Source organism: Aquarana catesbeiana, linkage group LG02 (assembly GCF_042186555.1).
Source record: "Aquarana catesbeiana isolate 2022-GZ linkage group LG02, ASM4218655v1, whole genome shotgun sequence".
NCBI lineage: Eukaryota > Metazoa > Chordata > Amphibia > Anura > Ranidae > Aquarana > Aquarana catesbeiana.
This window is the reverse complement of record NC_133325.1, coordinates 404,018,831-404,040,800: the sequence shown is the minus strand read 5'-3', so window position 1 is coordinate 404,040,800 and position 21,970 is coordinate 404,018,831. Positions and strand designations below refer to the sequence as shown.

General features: G+C 42.5%; 1 protein-coding gene and 1 long non-coding RNA gene across 16 annotated transcripts in view; one reads left to right on the top strand and one right to left on the bottom strand.

Moving 5' to 3' along the window:
* MACF1 (microtubule actin crosslinking factor 1) overlaps positions 1-21,970 on the top strand; it is a 437,650-nt gene that overhangs the window by 109,714 nt on the left and 305,966 nt on the right. The window contains exon 1 of one of the 12 annotated variants that reach the window (XM_073615320.1): positions 1,451-1,517. The exons of the other annotated variants lie outside the window; for them this stretch is intronic. Within the exon in view, the coding sequence (XP_073471421.1) occupies positions 1,466-1,517 (52 nt within the window). The 5' untranslated portion in view covers positions 1,451-1,465. Of the gene's footprint in view, positions 1-1,450; positions 1,518-21,970 lie in introns of those variants that run through there. 12 annotated transcript variants of the gene reach the window in all.
* The window catches only part of LOC141128191 (uncharacterized), a 46,095-nt gene that overhangs the window by 14,644 nt on the left and 9,481 nt on the right, over positions 1-21,970 (bottom strand). For 2 of the 4 annotated variants that reach the window (XR_012241656.1, XR_012241653.1), the window contains exon 2: positions 20,284-20,372. This is a non-coding gene — a long non-coding RNA (uncharacterized lncRNA). Of the gene's footprint in view, positions 1-16,202; positions 16,344-20,283; positions 20,373-21,970 lie in introns of all 4 variants that reach the window. The other 2 variants (XR_012241655.1, XR_012241654.1) reach the window with 2 other exon arrangements.

The following is a 21,970-nucleotide window of genomic DNA, read 5'->3' as shown; positions in this document are numbered from 1 at the left end:
TGCCTCACTCACAAATGCATACAAGGAAACGCCCCTCAATACCTCCGAGAGAAAATAAAAAACTACACACCCAATCGCAATCTGCGATCATCCAACCAAAACCTCCTCTTCGTTCCCAAATACCGCTACAAAGCAAGGGGAGAACGCAGATTCGCAGTCCAGGGACCTCGGCTATGGAATACTCTTCCAACTCACACCCGCATGGAAGAAAACCATCTGGCTTTCAGGAAAAAACTAAAAACCTTCCTCTTCTAAGAAGCTGCTCAGACACAAAACGCATTAACGCCTTGAGGCGATTCAGTTCGCATTTGCAGCGCTTTACAAATCATTCATTCATAAAATTGCACAATTTCAAAGCCGCATGTCAGTGTGACTTCGGGTGTGACTTGGAAGACATCTGTGCGGCTTCATGCACATATCTCTATGCGAGGCACACCCCAAAGCGCCCAAAGAGGCGCAGGAACTACTTTTTCATATCAGTGTGGCACCGCAAAGTCGGCAACGCACCAATTAGAACAGAGTGATTGCCGGTAATAGCCAGCAACTTGTCATGCGATTTGACCAGTCGCTCCACTGTGAACAGGGGCGTAAACTTCATCTGTTTTTTCTTTGAAAAAAAATCGAGACTGAACTGATGAAATGAACATCCCGGGGTCTTTAAGTGAACAAATATCCAAACCTCTGCCTTAAGGTTTTCTGTCCCCCATGCCCGCCCATCTGTTTCCAGTATTTTCAGGGTGGGATAAAGCTCTTACTGTGGAGTGCCTGTAAATAGGTCCTATGGGACCTGGTGGCTTTATAGCCTAGTATGTAATACTGTATTTGACAGATATCTTGATCTTTTCGGGACATGCTGTAAGGGTCTGTGCCTTAATCCTTTAGTCTGGTATTCATGCGAACATCTCCCTCCTGAATCTGCCAGCTGTCTGGGAGCAGGTGAAGAAACCCAATCTAGCGACCCACCCCTCTTGCCTTCAGCTACAACATGTGTGGACCATTTCCTCCCGCAGATTCATTTGGTCCTTACACTGGATGCTACTACTTTATCCTAGGGTTGTGTGTTCAGGTGTGCCAATGGGGGGGAGGTGTGGTAGTTCAGGATCACCTTGTGCTGTAAATACCTCTGAGCTGTGTCTGTTTTATACAGTAACCCTAAGGCTGAATGTTATGATTAGCCTTGTTAGAGTAAAGTTCACATTGTAAAAGGCAGGACTTCCATTTGCTTGTTATAGTTACTCCGTACTGTCACTGGGTGGTTATTGGTATTCTAGTTAGCTTTAAATCAATTTTTGGCAGATTTATACTGGAGGTTAGCAGAATTCTTTGAGTGAGTGTTGTGTGACCTCTCTATGTGCAGTGGCCGTGTGTTTGCTTAGAGGTGGGGGGTTGGACTACATAGGGATCATTTACCTCTGGGTAACACAGGTTAGGCTGCTAATTGAATGTAGAAAGCATACCTGTTGTCATGAGTATCTCCAACTACAAGAAGTTTCTTCAGGACCTAAATAACCTTAAAGGTATGTATTTGTTTCTATCCTTTTCGAAGTCATTCTTCTCATACAATATTCATTGTGGGTCTTTGCTTCCCTCTATCTATAATCTATCTGTGTATTGTATTTTGCATGTGGTCTTTATACAATATATATGATTCTGTTTGGGTGTAGTTCTCTGTATTCATTGTTTCTTTGCATTTGTTTGAAAGGATGCTAGACCACCGATGACTAACAAAATATAGTATTTTCTTGACAGATATTTATACATATATAGGGAAAGGTTTGAGCACTTATAAAATACAAAATATGCACATATGAGATCTAACATCCATGAATTCAAAATGTAATAATTTCAGATGTTGGACTTGTTTTACCCCGCAGCAGTACTCATTGTCTAGAAATGCTAAAAATGTATCAAGCTTAATAAGCGGGATAGTGATCATTTTGATTGTAGTATATTTCAGAAGCACCTTATCTGAACAAAGCTCCCATAAGCATCATTGCAAAAAAGGGATCCCCATACCCATGTCATTGTGGTGTAATGTGAACAGTATTGCCATGCCAAGATGAAACATTGTGGTAGTAGTGGTATTTAAGTCACATATACTAATCTTCAGTGCTTACAGGTTATAGCCCCAGCTCCAAAGAAATGTGCTTAATTTGGGCAGCTACTAGTCTCCTGTCATTTTTGTATTTGGCAGTTTTGCAGTTTTGGCAGATACTGTTTTATTCAATTCTGGTCTATATGTTATCAGTTAAAAATACAGATCTCAAAGGAAACAAACCTGCCTCCTCTGTACTATGAGTTTTTTTTTTTTTTTAATTTACAGTAAAAGGCTTTTTTCCAACATTTGAACGTCTATTTAATGTGCCGTTAGAGCCCTGGCATCTTTGTGCCTTGTTCTATAACACATGATCTGCTTCCCCCATGACACAATTTTGAGTCTTTCTCTCGTCACTCTATTGTACCCACTCCTCCCCGATCTGCATTGCTGTCTCGTATATCAACGCAGGCTCATATAACTTTGGACCCAAGCACTACCTTTCATTTTCTCTCCTGTACATTATTTCCTTGTACCTTGTACATGTACCTTGGATAACATCTGAGCAATTGTGTGGATGTAAGATTTTGCACACAGACATTATTCTCAGCAAAGCGTCAACACTGCCTGTGCATAGTTGGAACATTTGGCAGCCTAATAGGACCCTTTTACTGTATTCGTGTCATTTCCAGTATGCCTGACTGCTCCGTTCTAAATGACCATTTCCGTTGTGTATTTATATCTGCTATCTCACTGACATCTAGTGTGCATGTGTATGTTTTTGTGTGTGTGTGTGTACATCCTCCTTCTCTAGGCATTTGTGTATTCAGCTTCTGGACCTTATGTGTCTGTGGTCACTTTAACCTATGTGTTTACATGAGTGTACTCTCTCCTGCTCCCTGGTAATTTGGTGTTCTCTCTGGGATTCAGTGCTATTGCTGTTCACTGTTTATGTGCTGCACTCTGTGACCCTTTGGTGTTTGCACTTTCTCTTTGACTCTCTGGTATTAATCTATTAGGCTCCGTTCGCACCTGGGTGTTTATGGGCGCTTTTCTGCTCTAAGCCTAAGCTCTAAAAAAGCCCAACAGGACAAATCCCATTAATTTCAGTGGCCCCTGTTCACATCTGAGCGTTCTGACGCTTAAAGCCAAACGTCCATTGCCCAAAAAAGTACATGAGCTTTTTTTTTGGCAGATTAGACGTTTTACTGCTTTTACATTGAAAACGCTGCAAAACTCTGCAAATATGCATGTAAAATGGCAGCGGAGCCTTGCCTAGTATATGTTATTTCAAACCCTTCTCCTGCTTACTACTACTACTCACTATTTGTTTCTTTGGTGAATACTCCACAAAATCGTTAGTTCTTTTCCTCTCCATGTACACTCTAGTTTGCTGGTGTTTTATACAGTATACTGTTATTTTGATGTGTATTAGACCACTGAGCTTCAGAGCACTGTAAAATATCCTGCCCGCCTCCTTGTCTGTCCACTAACCTACAGTTTTTTCCTTTTGAGCCAATTGAAAGGAGGCCTTTGAATAACCATAAGCAGTATGTCTGAAACCCTGCCCCACTCTCTCGTTCCTCCTACCATTGGTATGCCTATTATGTTAAAGGAAAGCATGTAATGACAAAGGGCTGCCATTGTTTATCGTTTTCCAAGAAAACAAATTACCTGGTTTTCTTTACCTTCAACACTTTTTTTTTTTTTTTTTTCCACCAACCCCGAACAAACATATATGTTAGAAAGTCACTGATGTTATAACAGTGTTTATTTGTTGAGGTTAGTACCGCAGGAAGCATTGAAGCCTGGGGATTAGCATCACAGCCAGTTAGCATTTTAAGAAAGATTGATCAGTAGCAGCAGGCTCCTTATTCTCTTAATACAGGTTTTATTTAGGCTGGGTTCACACCAGTGCTAATTGGATGCAGGTTTTTACCTGCATCCAAATCGCGAAGCAGGAGATTGTGACCAGCACTCTATGGAGCTGGTTCACACATCTCCAGTGTGAATTGCGCGGGAGACCTGTGTGTCTTTTGATCCGTTTCAGGTCCGAATTCAGCCCAAAATTCGGGCTGAAACGGTGAATAGAGACACACCAGACTCCTGCCATGAGACGCTGCATTCTCCAGTGTGAACCCAACCTTAAAGTTTACCAAGGAGAGTATGGAGGCTGCCATTGCTGACCTCTTCTCTCCATGCAGGTTTTCTTTAATCAACAAGTATGAAGGTTCTGGAGGTGTGAGGGTTGTGTCCAGTCTCAACTTTACCACATAATTTGAGATTTTGCTATAATTTAAGCTGTTTGTATTTGTTCTTCAGCTGATTATTTTTGACATTCATTTTTCACTGATTGTTCTCTGGGCATTTCTTTATTGTGTGCTTAGTCTGGGTATGTATGTATGTATGTATGTTTGGGCATTTCTTTTGTTGTATGCTCAGACTGGATAACCCAGGTTTTGTGAAAAGTTTACTTCAAAGTATAACAAAGACAACCAAGCAGCCTTACTTGTGCACGTTATGATTGGAAACCCCAATATGGGTAGCCCTAGAAACCATGAAATGTGAACCATTCTGTAATGACAACCTTATGTGGCTCAATGTCACAGACATACCAAAGATATTCAATCCTATACTGAAACATACCATGCAGGTCTGGGATGCCCATAAATACTTTAGAGAATTGCAGTCACCCAGTAAATCTAGTATGCCCATTAGCTGCAACCCAACTTTCTCTCCAGTTTCCCAATCCCCTTCTAGTTTTTAATTGTGGAAGGCATGAATCCAGGTTTTCAAGCTTACCACTTTTGTCTCTACCCTACCATCACTAGAACTATTTAGATACATCCAGATAAAGCAATTTATATAACGCAATATATCAAACTTCATAATGGCCCCCAACTCTTAACTCCCTTTGTGCGGCGCTCTTGCACTGACCCACACTTGGGCTTGATATCACTCATCTTTGCCTTGCTCGCTTGCTACCTCAGCTTCCAGTATGCACCTAACTGTGGGCAACAGACTTGGGGAAGAACTTAGGTGAGGAATATTTGGTCTTGAATCTGGGCAACTGTAGCCCACTTAATGTTCTGGCTGTAGAAACCATTTACAAGATCATGACATGCAGGTATTTAGTACCCACCAGAATCACTTGTATTGTACCTGGCTACTCTCCTTGGTGTTTAGGGGATATGGACTACTGGGAACATTTTAACACATTTTGTGGTTGTGCCCGGTGGCACAACAATGCTGGACGGATGTTTTGTCGCTTTTTACAATGTTAATGGAACACAGGATCCTTCCCAGAGCAGAATACACCCTCCTTTGTGTCAGGCCACCTGATCTCTTCCAGGTTCAATTCCAACTTGTGGTCCATATCCTTACTGCCGCTAGGCAGACTATCTGTAAAGCATGGAAAACCTCTACTCTTTCTATAGCAGAAACCAGATCTAGAATCACACAGGTTGTGCTTCATGAGAAAGAAGAAACTAGGTTGTATGACACAAAGCAAAAATGTTCTATTCGGTACATATTTTCTACCCTCGTGAACGGACACTGGCCTACTAGGCCTTTAGGTTTGATCACTTTTACCAACCCCTCTCCTTCCCAGTGCTTAAACTGCCAACTTGCATTCACCTCTTCTTGTTTTCTCCTGTTTCATTAATCCTAACAGTACCGACTTGTTTTTTTAGTTAAATTACGACCCATCTTCCATTAGGTTGAATTGCTTCTTTATATTGGAATACACTTCAATTAATAAAAAGAAAAAGCAAAAACCTTGGACCATAACCTTCTACTCTGCTACGTTGCTTTTTCCTCTGTCTCTGATGTTTGTATTGAGGCTTTTCCTTGTTATGATGTTTTGCCTCTTTTTTTAACATTTGTATGTGCTCTCTGTCATTGGCTCTTTTGTTAATTTTTTTTTCTACATTTATGTTTCTTTTATATCTTTTTGTATTCCTTTTATTTAAAGCTTGTCACCCACAACTCTCGTTTGTTTTGTGGAGTGTTTTGTGAAATTACTTGTCTTAAATTATTTAGCAACTGTGTCTAGCTTTTCTTTTTTGTGTTTAGGCCACTAGTATGTCCCCGGTCACATGCTTTTCAATACACAGCAACTCAAGGTGTCCCTGTGAGATAAGGAAGGCGCTCCTCTCCATACTGGCACAACCGTTTTAGAAACATTTTGGCGGTATATAGCTAGTGGTATCGTTATAATGTTCTTAGTCTTAACGTTTTGTTTGCCTTGTTTACAGTCGTGTCCTATGCACTGTCATAAAATATTATTATATAGATCTTTGGTGTTTTACAATGGGTTAACTATACCACAAAGCTGTTCCATACTGGAAATAGACAGATAGCTCTGTTATTAAAGTGAAAGTTACCTTTCAGGCTAACAGAAATTGCTAAATTCACAGTTGAAATGCACATTTGTGAAATGTTTTACCTGCCTAAAGGTTTGCAGTTTTATTCAGAAAGTCTTCAGAAAGTGGTCCAGACATGCAAGGCAGATAACATGGCCAAATCTGTGACCTTGCTTTTTTCCACTGTAGCAAGACCACTGTTTCCACATAGAAGGGTCCTTCTCTAAAGTCTGTTGGCAGGGGATAGACTATTCTGTTTAGGATGTGGCTGCTTTCTAAATGAAAACCAACTGCAAAACAGTACACACCTTTTTTGATGCATCTAAAATACTATAGTCTCGTGTTTTTTAAAAAAAAATAACAAACATGTTATACTTACCTGCTCTATGCAGTGGATTTGCACAGAGCAGCCCCGATCCTTCTTTTCTCAGATCCTTTTTGGTACTTCTGGCCCCTCCCTCTTGTGAAGTGCCCCCCACAGCAAGCAGCTTGCTTTGGGGGCACCCAAGCCGAGCCACAGCTCCCCCGTGGACCAGCCCCATGCCATTTCTCTCTTAATTGGCTGAGTTTGATTGACAGCAGCGGGAGCCAATGGCGCCTCAGCCAAGGGGAGTGCCAGGCAGCCGAGACACTGCTGCAACATCGATGGATCGAGATGGGCTCAGTTAGGTATTAGGGGGGCTGCTGCACACAGGTTTTTTTTTTATCTTAATGCATAGAATGCATTAAGATAAAAGAACCTTCTGCCTTTACAACCCCTTTAAAGCAGTGTTCCGGTCTTCCCCTGCCAAAAATTAAAAGTTAGCAGCTACACATACTGTAGCTGCTGACTTTTTTTTAATATCAAGACACTTACCTGTCCTGCTATCCAATGATGATGGCAGCTCAGCTGATGTTGGGTGCTGCTGCCGCCATTGGTGGTATTACAACCTGGCTGTGAAGTCTTGAGGCTTCACGGCTGACTCCCTACTGCGCATGCGCGAAGCTCGCTGCGCTCTCTTACTGGCCCAGCAGCAGAGGGAGGAGGAGGGGGCCAAACCTCTGATGTAGCTCGCCACGTTTGGGTCCAACGGAAGTGGGGACAGGGTACCTGTCAAAAACAGGTACCCGCTACACCCCCCCCCCCCTGGAGGAGACAGATAAGCGGAAGTTCCACTCTTGGGTGGAACTCCGCTTTAACTTCCTTCTCTAAGTAGATTCCGCAGTCAGATTACAAAATATACTATCTTTCTTTAGCATCAAGTATAAAACCATATATAATTTTGGGTATGTGTGAAAAAGTAGATAACTTAAAAACTTATTATATTGCCCATGCATAAATCAATTGAAAGACCATTTCTTGAATATAGAGTACAATTTTGGGCACCTTATCATAAGGCATATGTGGCCTTGGGAGATTTGGTAGGGGGGCAAATCTAGCTTTATGAAATGCATTGAGAAAAAATTGCATTTGATTAGCCTGGAAAACTCACACCTTGAGTTTATCAAGTCTAGAGTATGTAAATATATCCAAGGTCATCATAAAGATTTGGCAGATTAGTTCTTTACAAAAGGACAATAGGGTATTAGGCGCATGGGGTAGAAATTATTTTCTCAAAAGTGTTGTAGGTTTTGGGGCCTCTGTTCAGGAGCTGAATTAATCAGGTCCTGTTATAGAGTTTTAAAAGAAATATCTCAATAAATTAAATTTACCTATAATGTTATGGATTTCTAGTGAAGGCTGGAGGCCATCTTGAGGCCATCTTGAAAAAAAGCAAACTTTGAAGTTTGTCATAAAATGATGTTACAGAAAACTTTTATGATGTCAGTATACCTGTGCTTTCTCCAATTATGTAAAAGTAATGTTTAGAAAGGTTACTGAAAACCCTAGGTATTTTGTCTGGAGGGTCACTCAGCGTTTTTCCTACGCTCACCATGTTCCTTGTGTACGACCATTCTGGGATCTGCTTACAAAGTTCTCTAGGTGATTTTGGATGCCCAATGCCCTATGTTTTGGAGGTTACAAAAAATAAATAAATGTGATGTTTTGCAGATTTGGTGGTAATGTTTCAATTTCCCAATTGTTCTAATTTTCTAATGGACCCTTGATCTCCCAGTAAAGAGGTACCTGTTCATTCCTTGTTCTAGCAATAAAGTTGATTTGAATGAAATGAAATAAATAATAAAAACAGTTAACCCTGTATTGCACATGGTAGGGGCAAGGAAGTGACTGCCTGGGATCAACTTACAGACGAGGCTGCAGCAGACTGGTCACGCGGATTGAGGAAGACTGCTGGAGTGGAGGGTTGTAACTTTAGTAATAAAGTTGCTTCTGCAACCCCCTAGACTTAATAAGCATTAAACCCTTGCAGTATGGGCTTTAAAGCTAAACGTAACCCCTCCCGCACACTGCTAAAGTTATGTACATTATGTATAGGGGTGTCAGAGTAAGGAGAAATACCTTATTCTGGCCAGCTCTATCTGTGCGATCTGGTAACTGCAGCCTCCTCTAAGCCACTTGCAGCCTTAGTTGCATGCTTGCCTGCTCCACATACCGCGCAGGGTTAAAAACCCTGCATTGTAGATGACGATGCTGAGGGACCGCCCACAGGATGGAGCTTAGAGGAGAAGAGGACAGCACTGGAGCCTGCTGGAATGGGGGAGGAATAGATTAAAGTGGTATTAAATTCAAAAGCCAACTTTTTATTAAATTGCAGCCTTTCCATTTCTTAAATGTGATGACTGTATTAGTTTTATTTTTTAGGCTTCCTTTCCTTTTTTTTTTTTTTTTTTTGTTAAAGAACTAGCTCTTCTTCAGATGTAGCAGTTACAGGGTTGAGACAAGCCATTTACCAATGATGGGTGCTTAAAATGATCAGCTTATGTAGATACTTTACCCCCCCACCCAAAAAAAAAAAACTTGTTTGCTGTAACTGCTTATAAAGTGTAAACTGGAGTTTGGCTTCAATTTGTTAGTACATCTAAAACTCCCCTCTCCCCCAGACTGAAAATACCGCTATCCAAAGGTGCTCCTTCATCCAGGTTGGGTGCAGTATAGTAAAGGAGGTGTGTTACTGGCCAGTTCATCAGGTGAAAACAGAGGGGGATAAAAAAAAAATCCTAATAAAGAAAACTAATACAGCCACCAGGTCTAATGATTGGTAAGCTGCAATATATAACATTTTTGTTTTTGGGTTTAATACTACTTTTAGTAATACTGCTCATTCTTCTAGCGCCTAGACAATAAGGCACATTTAAAACTTGCAGTGCGGGGGAGTTCAACTCTAAGAAAATATAATTGTAATGCCGAGCACGCTTATTTATTTTGCAGACAGTCACATAGTGAGAGAGCCTACCTGACTGGATGTATGTTGAATGGGTTGTTTATATAGGCTCTCGCTACGTTATCCACTTGACCTCTGGAAGATTTTACCCCCTACGTGACCAGAGCATTTTTTGCTAAGTGGCACTGCACTGCTTCAACTGACAGTTACGCTGTCATGCAACACTGTACACAAATTAAATTTACATCATTTTTTCACACAAATACAGCTTTCTTTTGGTGGTATTTGATCACCCCTGAGTGTTTTTTAATTTTTTGCGATTTAAGCCAAAAAAGGCAGATCATTTTGAAAAAAAATATAACAATATTTTTTATTTTCTGCTGTTAAACATGTCCAATAAAAAAATTAAACAAAATCTAATTTCTTCATAAGTTTAGGCCACAATGTATTCTGCTACATGTAAGAAAAATCACAATAAGTGTATATTATTTGGTTTACATAAAAGTTTTTGCGTCTGGCAATCTGACACTGATGCTAGCTGGGTGGTACACTAAGGCCCCTTGCACACTTATACAGCTTGTCCCACGATTTTGTACTGCAAAATCGTATGACAAGTCATTCTCCATGATTTTCAATGACTACCATTCATATTGGCACGACTTTAAGTTGTGCCGACTTCAAAGTAGTCCCTGCACTACTTTGGTCCAACTTCCATGCGAGTTGTACTCCATAGACCTCAATGTTAAACCCTCAAGTAGCATGCAAATCGTACCTGAATAATATAGACACGATTTCAGCACTACTTTGTAAGCACAAGCTGAGAATGGTTAATGCCAAAGTTGTGGCAAAGTCGTACAAAGTAGTACTGCTCCCAAATCGCAGCAAAATTGTGGCAAAATAGTGGCCCGCGAAATTGCGGTAAAATCACGTATAAGTGTGAAAGGGGCCTTAGGCTCTATTCACACACGTTTTGAATTTGGGGGCAGATTTGCCGTGATGTGAATGACAAAGCGCGGCACTCTCATTTGAGATGTCATTCATTTGAATGACACATAAAATCATGATCTGAGTCTGCTGCGATTGTCGTGTGATAAATTGCGCTGCAATCACGGCAACCCGCATCGTGGGAAGCATGTCGCCCAAAAAAAGTTGAGCTACTTTTGGGTGACATGCTTCCCATGATGCGGGTTGCCATGATTGCAGCAAAATTTATCGCGGCAGACCCACACTGTGATTTTAGGTGTAATTCAAATGAATGACATCTCAAATGTGAGTCCTGCGATTTGTCATTCACACATCACCGATTTCAAATTGTGACAAATCTGCCTACGATTCAAAACGCTGAAATGTGAATGGAGCCTAACTGACACTAATACAGTGATCCATGCTAATACTATACACTGCCACTGCACTAATGACACTGGCTGGGAAAGGGTTAACATCTAGGGGCAACCAAGGGGTTAAACGTGTGCCTAACAATTTTTACTGTGTGTGTTATGTACAGCTTTTACTAAGAGATCATGGGAAATAAAAAAACCCTAGATTGCCTGTCTATGGTTTAACACACAAAGCTCCCTTCCCTGAATGACAGAGCTAATCAGCAGGTCTTGATGATCAACCATTGGCCTGGGACCCGCTTATCGGCTTGTGCTGTAACAAATCACAGCACAGCCGGGGCGGCGCATGCCCCCTACCTGGAAGCGCAGATCACGTGATGCAGCACATAGTGGCCGCCCTGCAGCAGTGTGGGGCGGTCGGCACGCAGCCATTGTTGGTAAGGCCCCTTTCACACGGGGCGGACTGCTGCTGCGATCTGCTTGCTCAGCAGGGGATCTCTCTGCTGATCCCTGCTGTGCTGACGGATGACAGGTCTGTGTCTGCTCCACTCATACAGAGCGGAAACAGACCATTCTCCTCTATAGGCCGCCAGATGTAAATAGACCGCCTGCCTGTTTACACCCAACTGCCATCCAATGGATGGCGAACGTATCCTCATCCATCTGTTTTTGGCGGATCGCATTGGATGTAAACGAACACACGTCTCTTGTGTGGATGGAGTAATCTGTTAGTTTTTGTTTGTTCAGCCTGCTGGCTGAGCAATAAAAGATTTTTATATTTATGGCCAGCTTTACTTGCATTGCAGAAAGTTGTTTTGCAGAGCAGGATTCTGTCAGTTTTTCAGTTGGATGGATAATCTTTTTCACATGTTTTTGCATTTTGATATTGAATCGTACACATTGCGCATGGGCATTTCCTGTGCCTGAATCATTACAACATTTTCTGGCATCATCATGTGTTTTCTGAGGGTGTTAAAGTTTGTGGAATGATCTCTCAGCCAAGGATTGTCTTATGACTAGGAGTAGTGTCCTCATTTTTAGTGTAGTCAGGTTAATGAAAACTGCAGAAAAATGACTTTCATGTAATAAAGAAGTTTTATAGTTGCAGAGCACGTCAGCTGCATTCATTGCTTATATCCTGGTTCAGTATATTTGCTGGATTATCACTTATTCTTAAATAGTGACACCCTCTGGGGGCTACCGGTATAAAAGTGCAGTGTGTATGGAATTCCTCTGGCCGCTCAGTCCTGCCATAGTCCAAAGTTTGTCAGCACAAACTGTAAACTCCACTATAGTTTGGACTGATGAAGAATCTTTAGGTATGATAGAGAGGTTAACATAAATACATGTGTATAGAATGAGAGCGTCAATTGTTACATAGTACGTGAGGTTGAAAAAAGACACAAGTCCATCAAGTCCAACCTATGTGTGTGATTATGTGTCAGTATTACATTGTATATCCCTGTATGTTGTGGTCATTCAGGTGATTATCTAATAGTTTCTTGAAGCTATCAATGCTCCCCGCTGAGACCACCGCCTGTGGAAGGGAATTCCACATCCTTGCCGCTCTTACAGTAAAGAACCCTCTACGTAGTTTAAGGTTAAACCTCTTTTCTTCTAATTGTAATGAGTGGCCACGAGTCTTATTAAACTCTCTTCTGTGAAAAAGTTTTATCCCTATTGTGGGGTCACCAGTACAGTATTTGTAAATTGAAATCATATCCCCTCTCAAGCGTCTCTTTTCCAGAGAGAATAAGTTCAGTGGTCACAACCTTTCCTCATAACTAAGATCCTCCAGACCCTTTATTAGCTTTGTTGCCCTTCTTTGTCCTCGCTCCATTTCCAGTACATCCTTCCTGAGGACTGGTGCCCAGAACTGGACAGCATACTCCAGGTGCGGCCGGACCAGAGCCTTGTAGAGCAGGAGTATTATTGTTTTATTTCTGGAGTTGATCCCCCTTTTAATGCATGCCAATATTCTGTTTGCTTTGCTTGTGGCAGCTTGGCATTGCATGCCATTGCTGAGCCTATCATCTACTAGGACCCCCAGGTCCTTTTCCATCCTAGATTCCCCCAGAGGTTCTCCCCCCAGTGTATAGATTGCATTCATATTTTTGCCACCCAAATGCATTATTTTACATTTTTCTACATTGAACCTCATTTGCCATGTAGTTGCCCACCCCATTAATTTGTTCAGGTCTTTTTGCAAGATTTCCACATCCTGCGGAGAAGTTATTGCCCTGCTTAGCTTAGTATCGTCTGCAAATACAGAAATTGAACTCTTTATCCCATCCTCCAGGTCGTTTATAAACAAATTGTGTGGGAAGGTAAGACTGGTGAGAGGGAGGACCTGTCTCTGCACAATGCGATCTTCATTTTCACACTTGCCCTTGGGGAAAATGACTTTACAGGCTGCTTTCCTGCTTGTCACCAGCAGAGAGCTCTGCTACTCCACCAACCGTCAGACGGCTCTGCTTGGCTTCTGCATTGCGATGATGTCATCGTTCTATTTATACAACAGCAGAAGCATGCACACAGGAAAAGTTTGGTTTTCACATTAAATATATTTAAACAAGTTTGGATGTTGAGCTCCAATTTTTACTGGTTTTCTGAAAAACTCTAAGAAAAGTTTATCATTGAAATGGCTCAAATGAGAAAGTCTGACCAGCTTTTGTAGGATCTGTATTCCAACAGCTAAAGTATAGATAAATCCCAAACCTTTTTATTTAAAGTTTGGAGAGAGTATAAAAATGTTCCCCTCACTTTTAGTCCTAGTGACACTGATCATCAAAACAAAAAGAGTGAATCTCTTAACAGATTGCAGCTTAGCAGTCTTTTAGGCTGGTTCACACCACAAATCACACAGGAACGCACTGTGCGATCCAGGTGCAGTGCGATTTCAGCCTATTCATTTGAATAAGCTGCAATCACGCTGAACGATAGAATAAGTAGTGCATACACTACTTGCAAAACGCAGCACAACTGGTAACCAGTACAGAAGTACCATGTGATCTGGTGTTAGCATTGCACTGACACCCGCTGCAGATCGCAAGTGCTGTGCGTTTTGAATGCAGTGTGGGAAGCGCGAATGGAACGTGGGTTTTTCACACTGTGTCCTGGTGTGAATTGGCCCTTAGATTTGATAGCTCTAACAGTTTTCTTTATTTCAGACTTAGGGCTGATTCACACCACAAAAATGCACTCTAGATCCGTTACGGATGCGTTTCTGCATACACGTTTTTGGTGCGTTCCAGGTGCTTTTCTTTGTTTTTCCAGTTTTTTTTTTTAAATTTTTATCACTATACTAGGGTCCAGTGCATTTTTGATAGATTTTACTGCGTTCCCGTACAGTCCAGTGCAGGAAAAATGCAGCATGTTCTACTTTTTTTCTGGAACTGAAAAGCCCTGGAACTGATTGCACTGGTGTGAACTATGCCATTGCAAACCATATAACCTACTTTCCATGCATTTTTGATGCAGAACAAAAATGCACTGGACTACATGTGGTGTGAACTGGCCCTAAGACCCCTTTCACACAGGAGGCGTTTTTCAGGCACTTTAGCATTAAAAATAGCGCCTGTAAAACACCTGAAAAATGCTTCGTCTGAAAGCCCGAGTGCTTTCACATTGGGGCGCTGCGCTGGCAGGACAATAAAAAAAAGTCCTGCAAGCAGCATCTATGGGGCACTTTAGGAGTGGTGTATACAGTGCTTCTAAAGCGCCCCTGTCCATTGAAATCAATGGGCAGCACCTGCAAAGCGCCTCGGCAGCGGTGCTTTTAACCCTTTATTCGGCCGCTAGCAGGGGTTAAAAGCGCCCCGCTAGTGGCAGAAAATTGCCTCTAAAATGACGGTAACTAGAGCCACCTTACCACCGACGCCCCCAGGATGTCAGTGTGAAAGTGCCCTAAGAGTATTTTCAGCAAGTACAGGAAAACATGTGGATCTTGCCAGAAGTGCAGTGTGTTTGTCACTTCCTGTGAGCTGAACTGAAAGCATAAACAATGAGATCTTCCTTCGTATCTTCTGTAAACTATAAACTCCCCCGCCCCAGCATATGTAATGGGGAAGACGAACTGTTTGTAGTCCAAATCAGGACAGCAATAACAACAAAAGCACCCTCCAGTGGAGGAGTTGGCGTAGCCACCCAGGGAGAGGAAATTTAGAGCCCTTTCCCGGTGACAGCGCGGGGGCGGCGGCGGCGGCGGTAAAGCGCCGCTAGTTTTAGCAGCGCTTTACCGTAGATTTAGAGGCTCTTTTTGGCCGCTAGTGGGGTGCTTTTAACTCCCGCTAGCGCCCAAATTAAGGGTTAAAAGGGCCCACAAAGTGCTGCTGCCGAGGCGCATTGCAGGCACTGCCCATTGATTTCAATGGGCAGGGGCGCTTTAGGAGCAGGGTATACCCTGCTCCTAAAGCGCCTCAAAGATGCTGCTTGCAGGACTTTTTTGTGACGTCCTGCCAGTGCACCGCTCCAGTGTGAATGCACTCAGGCTTTCACACTGGGATTGCAGATGAGCCATTTTTCAGGCGCTATTTTTAGTGCTAAAGCACCTGAAAAACGCCTCCAGTGTGAAAGGGGTCTTAACGCTCATGATATATAAATAGATTTTTTTTAAATATGAACAAAAAAATCAAGGAGATTCCCTCATTGACTCTAAACAGCAAGAATTGACATCTCACACTGCAGCTATCGTATTCTGACAGCAAGCACTGCCTGCTACCAAAATACCCAAACAGTGCCTGCTTTTGATTGGATGCCGATGTGCTATTTGGTAGACAATTTTCTGCCTGATCCCTTTAATTTCTAGCTAAAGGATGTTGGGCGGGGGGGTGAGGACAAGCCCACCCACAAGGAGAATTTTACCCAGTTCACCTGGAACTGCCTGAAGCTCGCTCTGTGTATGACCAACTATGACTAATTGATCGACTTCAGTACAACCAGCCTGTTGGATTTTTTCCTGCAATTACTGTTGGCGGCTATAGCCGCTAGCAGTAATAATTGTGTTCTGCTGGCAGAGAAGACTCCTCGCTGGCAAAACACAATGGCGCTGCGGCAGGCATTCACTCATCAGAACGGATTGTGTTGATGGGGGAATCGAGCAACCCGTGGTTGCAGGGAAGAAAATGTTATCACCTATGGTCTGCTTAACTTTTTTTTTCATTTTGTGACTCCCCAGCAGAATAAGTCTGTCCTGTCAGCTCACCTGCTTTCCTTGATCTCTCTAATCAGTCCTTCCTCTGCAAAGGCTGCTGTATTACTTCTCTCACTGTCAGCCAATCGCTGTCTAGTGACTGCCTCACTGCTGGGATTTTTGGCAAAGTGCAGAGAATAGAAGCAACTGAGGCTGCACAGAACAGAATGAGAGAGTGTTTTAAACAGCATAGGTACTTATTTCAAATGTTTTATATAGCCATACATATAAAAGGGGTCAGCAGGAAGCAAATTTGTCCATACATAAATTTCTGACTAAGGCTGGCCATACATTATATAATTTTCCTATTCAATTTCCTTTAGATTTACTGTGAACTATGTAGTGCAAGGGCCTGCCTGATTGCATACAAATTGAAAGTATTTAGGTTTGACCTCATACTATATGGTTTTGGTAAATCTAAAGGAAAATTGTACGAGAAAATTGTATAATGTGTGGCCAGCCTAAAGTTCCACTTTAAAGCCTTATGCACACAGGTAGTTTGGCCTGTCCAGGTCAAATCACTGTTCATTTAAATGCTTGGGAAGCAGAGGTGCATTGTCCAGCCAGCCATGCCAGCAGCGTGTCACAAATGTCTGGATACTGTACCAAGTGTTTAGAGCTGTATGCTTTCTGGACCGCATGTGCTCAGGGAGGTATGACCCAATTGCAGGAATTCAGTGTCCCTGATCACAAACAGCCCTAAATGCAAGTATCGCTGGGTTCAGCTTCCAGCCTCTATGTATTTCAACCTGTCATAGATTTTGACAGTTTGCTGCCAGCGGGGCCGGACACCACCAATGCCACCCAGTTGTCTATCTCTGGGATTTTGACAGGCCGAACCACCCATGTGCATGTAGCCTAAATGGGACCTGTTATTAACATTCACATTACTTAATTGGACATATGACCGTGTTACCAATAATATTGGCATGAGTATAAAGGAAAAAACTGTTCCTCAGCACACAAGCAGAATCTGATCGATTGTGGCTACCAATAATGATTGAGAATAGTCTTCTTATTTTTAGTAGGTAATATATTGTGTTCACAACAGTATAAAAATTGATTACACACTACACCCAGACAAAAGTTATCAGATTATCATACGATCGCTTGAAAAGCGGTATTTTCCGTATGATTTTCTGATCGTGTGTACGGGGTTTAAGACTGTTTACAACAATGGAAGTGGGTTTTCTTAAAAAGGGAGGAGCACTTTGATGTCCCTCTTCTCAGCTGCTTTTGCTCACCTTTCCTTTGCATTAGACTGTAGTGGAGCATTCTGCCATTCAGGAGAAGCCTTGTATTATTATCGGTGAATGCAAGGGTGTTTCTGATTAGCCGAGGTGGAGAGGTTGATGGATAATGTCAGAATCTCCACCCCAGCCAATCAAAGGAAGCCTTGTATTTGTTGATAAAAATGCAAGGCTTCTCCTGTTTGTCAGAAGTGTACTATAGCAACAGATGGGGAGTTGCTCATAATACCATAACACAGTGGCGCTCACTATATGTAGCTAATGCTGTTAGTCTATTACAGCAGCCCCAGTGGCCAGGCCTTTCTGGCATGGAAATAATTAGTTTGTGCCAGCTTGACGCAAGCCATCTATTTAAAGTAAAGGTAAACCTAGGATTCACTTTTAAAGTGGTTATGAACCCTAAACATTTTTTACCTTAATGCATTCATTGCTGTTTAGGTATCAGTATCCCCTGCTCACCTCCCAGCCCCCCCCCCCCTTTTTACTTACTGAGCCCTCATTCGATCCAGCGCTGTGCATGTCTACAGCTCAATCAAAGCCATTTATGAGGTATCGGAGGGGTAGAGCCAAGTCCCACTGTCTATATCTATAGACGCAGTCAACAAGTCTCAGGAGCGAGCTTGCATGAGTTCCTCCATTGAAAGTGGCTTTCTGTCGGGGCACTCATCAGAGAGGAGGAGCCAAGAGCGCCAGCGGGGACAGAGCAAGTAAGTATCACCGCCATTGCCCTTCAACTGCGTGCAGTGCATGTGGTTGTGGCGTGCTAGTCTGAGGTTCAGGGGGTTAAAGCAGGTGAGAAGACGATACAACACTTTCTCATATCCTGTTAAATGTTCTCTGAGCGATCTGAATGTGGATCACTCTTCATAGAGCACTGCAAGTGTAAACGAGTCCCATGCTTCTCCACTCCCCCAAGTGCTGAGCATTTTCTTTTCTCCCAGTGGGAGTGCAAGACAAGTGAATGAAAGGTAAGAATGTTGTGCTGGGGGGCCGGGCATTAAAGCAAACCTGTTGCGTTACTATACATGGGTGAACACACGTTTGCTCTAAACTGTATGTACAGTGCCTTGAAAAAGTATTCACACCCCTTGAAATTTTCCACATTTTGTCTTGGTAAAACCGAAAAATGTAGATGTATTTTATTAGGATTTTATGTGATACACCCACACAAAGTGGCACATAATTGTGAAGTGAAAGGAAAATGATAAATGGTTTTCAAAATTTTTTACTAATAAATATGTGAAAAGTGTGACGTGCATTTGTATTCAGCCCCCCTGAGTCAATACTTTGTAGAACCACCTTTCACTGCAATCACAGCTGCAAATCTTTTTTGGGGATGTCTCTACCAGATTTGCACATCTAGAGAGTGATATTTTTGCCCATTCTACTTTGCAAAATATCTCAAGCTCTGTCAGATTGGATGGAGAGCATCTGTGAACAGCAATTTTCAAGTCTTGCCACAGATTCTCAATTGGATTTAGGTCTGGACTTTGACTGGGCAATTCTAACACATGAATATGCTTTGATCTAAACCATTCCATTGTAGCTCTGGCTGTATGTTTAGGGTAGTTGTCCTGCTGGAAGGTGAACCTCCACTCCAGTCTCAAGTCTTTTGCAGATCCTAACAGGTTTTATTCTAAGATTGCCCTGTATTTGGCTCTGACCAGCTTCCCTTGCCTGCTAAAGAAAAGCATCCCTACAACATGATGCTGCCACCACCATGTTTCACGGTAGGGATAGTGTATAGGGTGATGTGTAGTGTTAGTTTTCCACCACACATGGTGTTTTGTTTTTAGGCCAAAAAGTTCAATTTTGGTGTCATCTGATCAGAGCACTGTCTTCCACATGGCTTCTCGCAAACTGCAAACGGGACTTCTTATGGCTTTCTTTCAACAATGGCTTTCTTCTTGCCACTCTTCCATAAAGGCCCGATTTGTGGAGTGCACGACTAATAGTTGTCCTGCGGACAGAATCTCCCACCTGAGCTGTGGATTCCTTCAGCTCCTCCAGAGTTACCATGGGCCTCTTGGATGCTTCTCTGAATAATGCTCTCCTTGCCCGGCCTGTCAGTTTAGGTGGATGGCCATGTCTTGGTAGGTTTGCAGTTGTGCTATACTCTTTCCATTTTCGGATGATGGATTGAACAGTGCTCTGTGAGATGTTCAAAGTTTGGGATATTTTTTTATAACCTGACCCTGCTTTAAACTTCCCCACAACTTTATCCCTGACCTGTCTGGTGTGTTCCTTGGCTTTCATGATGCTGTTTGTTCACTAAGGTTCTCTAACAAACCTCTGAGGGCTTCACAGAATAGCTGTATTCATACAGAGATTAAATTACACACAGGTATTTACTAATTAGGTGACTTCTGAAGGCAATTAGTTAGTAAGGGGTAGCAGAGTAAAGGGGGCTGAATACAAATGCACGCCACACTTTTGAGATATTTCTTGGTAAAAAAAATGTTGAAAACCATTTATCATTTTCCTTCCACTTCACAATTATGTGCCACTTTCTGTTGGTCTATCACATAAAATCCCAATAAAATACATAAACTTTTTTGGTTGTAACATGACAAAATGTGGAAAATTTCAAGGGGTATGAATACTTTTTCAGGGCATAGTAAATCTTAGCAATAAACTTATCTTATCTGGCCCCTTTTGGCCTATTAAATATACAATTTAAAGTATTTTGTAATATCTGTTAATTGCAAAAAAAACATGCTGATCTTTTCATAAATTCACAGCTGCTCGCTGTCCTCTATACACAGACTACAAATAGATTGGGTAGATCAGCCATTAAAGCAGTATTCAACACAAAAGCAAACGTTTATTGTATTCCAACTTACCAATTCCAAGACTTGGTGGCTGCATTTGCTTTCTTTTTTAGGCTTTCTTTCCATCCAATAATCCGGCCAGTAGATCTGCACGATTCTGGCTAAAATGAGAATCACAATTTATTTGCTTAGAATAAAGATTACGATTCTCGTAGCGTAACATTATCTTTCACATTATACAAAAAAATTGGGTTAACTTTACTGTTTATTTTTTTAATTTTATTTATTAAAGTGTATTTAAAAAAATAAAATAAAAAATTGCGGTTGAAAGACTGCTGCGCAAATACAGTGTGACATAAAATATTGCAACAACCACCATTTTATTCTCTAGGGTCTCTACTAAAAAACAGAGACCCTAGTGGTGCATGACCGTTGAATTGTCTCAAGGTATGACAGCGAAAGCTGAAAATTGGCCTGGGCAGAAAGGGGGTAAGAGTGTCTAGTAGGCAAGTGGTTAAGAAAAACTGTCTCCTAGATTCTAAGCAAATTTGTCAAGCCCTGCTCTAACTGCTTATAAAGAGTGATCTGGAGTTTGGCTTCAATTTGTTAGTGGTTCTAAATCTGCTAATACATTTAACACTCTCCTCCCCTCAGACTGACAATGCTGCTGTCCAAAGGTGCCCCTGTGCTTCTTCATCCTGAGTGGGGGCACTCTTAATACAGGAGGTGTGTTACTGGTCCGATCACCAGGTGGAAAGCGGGATTAATAACCTTTAAAAAAAGAAAATGAATGCCACACAGTCACCACAGGAAGGGCTTGGTAATATATTGCATTCTTGGTTTTGGGTTGAATGCTGCTTTAAGTTGTAGAGATTTGAAAGTGGAATTGGTTGAGTAGTTTGTCAAAAAACAGTGGGCAGAGCTGACACCAATCGGTCAACTAAAATGCTGTGTGTTGTCAGCCCACAACAGGACTTAAGGCCTATGTTTACTCAACCACTTGCCGACCAGTGCCAAACCTGGTACGTGCTAGACTTCAAGTGGTTAATCCAGAATGATAGCTGCTGGCATCACCCCAGTACAGTACCAAATTATTTTTTAGAGCTGATTGGCAATGGGAGCGGACTTCCCCACCAGCTGCCCCCCTTCTAACACCGCAGCTGTACCAGGATCTCAACCCTTGAGACTAGGGTTGTCCCGATACCGATACTAGTATCGGTATCGGCACAGATACCGAGCATTTGCCCAAGTACTTGTACTCGGGCAAATGCTCCCGATGCTTCCGCCGATACTATGACAGTCAGCGGTGATCGGCGTGTGGGGGAGTTACTAGCTTCCCCCGCGGCTTTAGTGACATACAGCGGTGATCGGTGCTTGTAACTTCCCCACGCGATCACCGCTGACTGTCACCGCATCCTCCTCCATGCCCACTCTGTTCCTCTGTCCCCCTCTCCTTCTCTGTCCCCCTCTGTTCCGTTCCTCTGTCCCCCTCTCCTTATCTGTCCCCCTCCGTTCTGTTCCTCTGTCCCCCTCCGTTCCGTTCCTCTGTCCCCGTCTCCTTATCTGTCCCCCTCCGTTCCGTTCCTCTGTCCCCCTCTCCTTCTCTGTCCCCCTCCGTTCCGTTCCTCCGTTCCTCTGCCTCTCCGCTGTCCCCTCCGTTCCGCCGTCCTCCTCCTCCTTCCTTTGTGTATGGATAGAGTCAGCTGACTCTGTCCATTCACATAACTGAAACATTGTAATCACCTGTGATTACGATGTG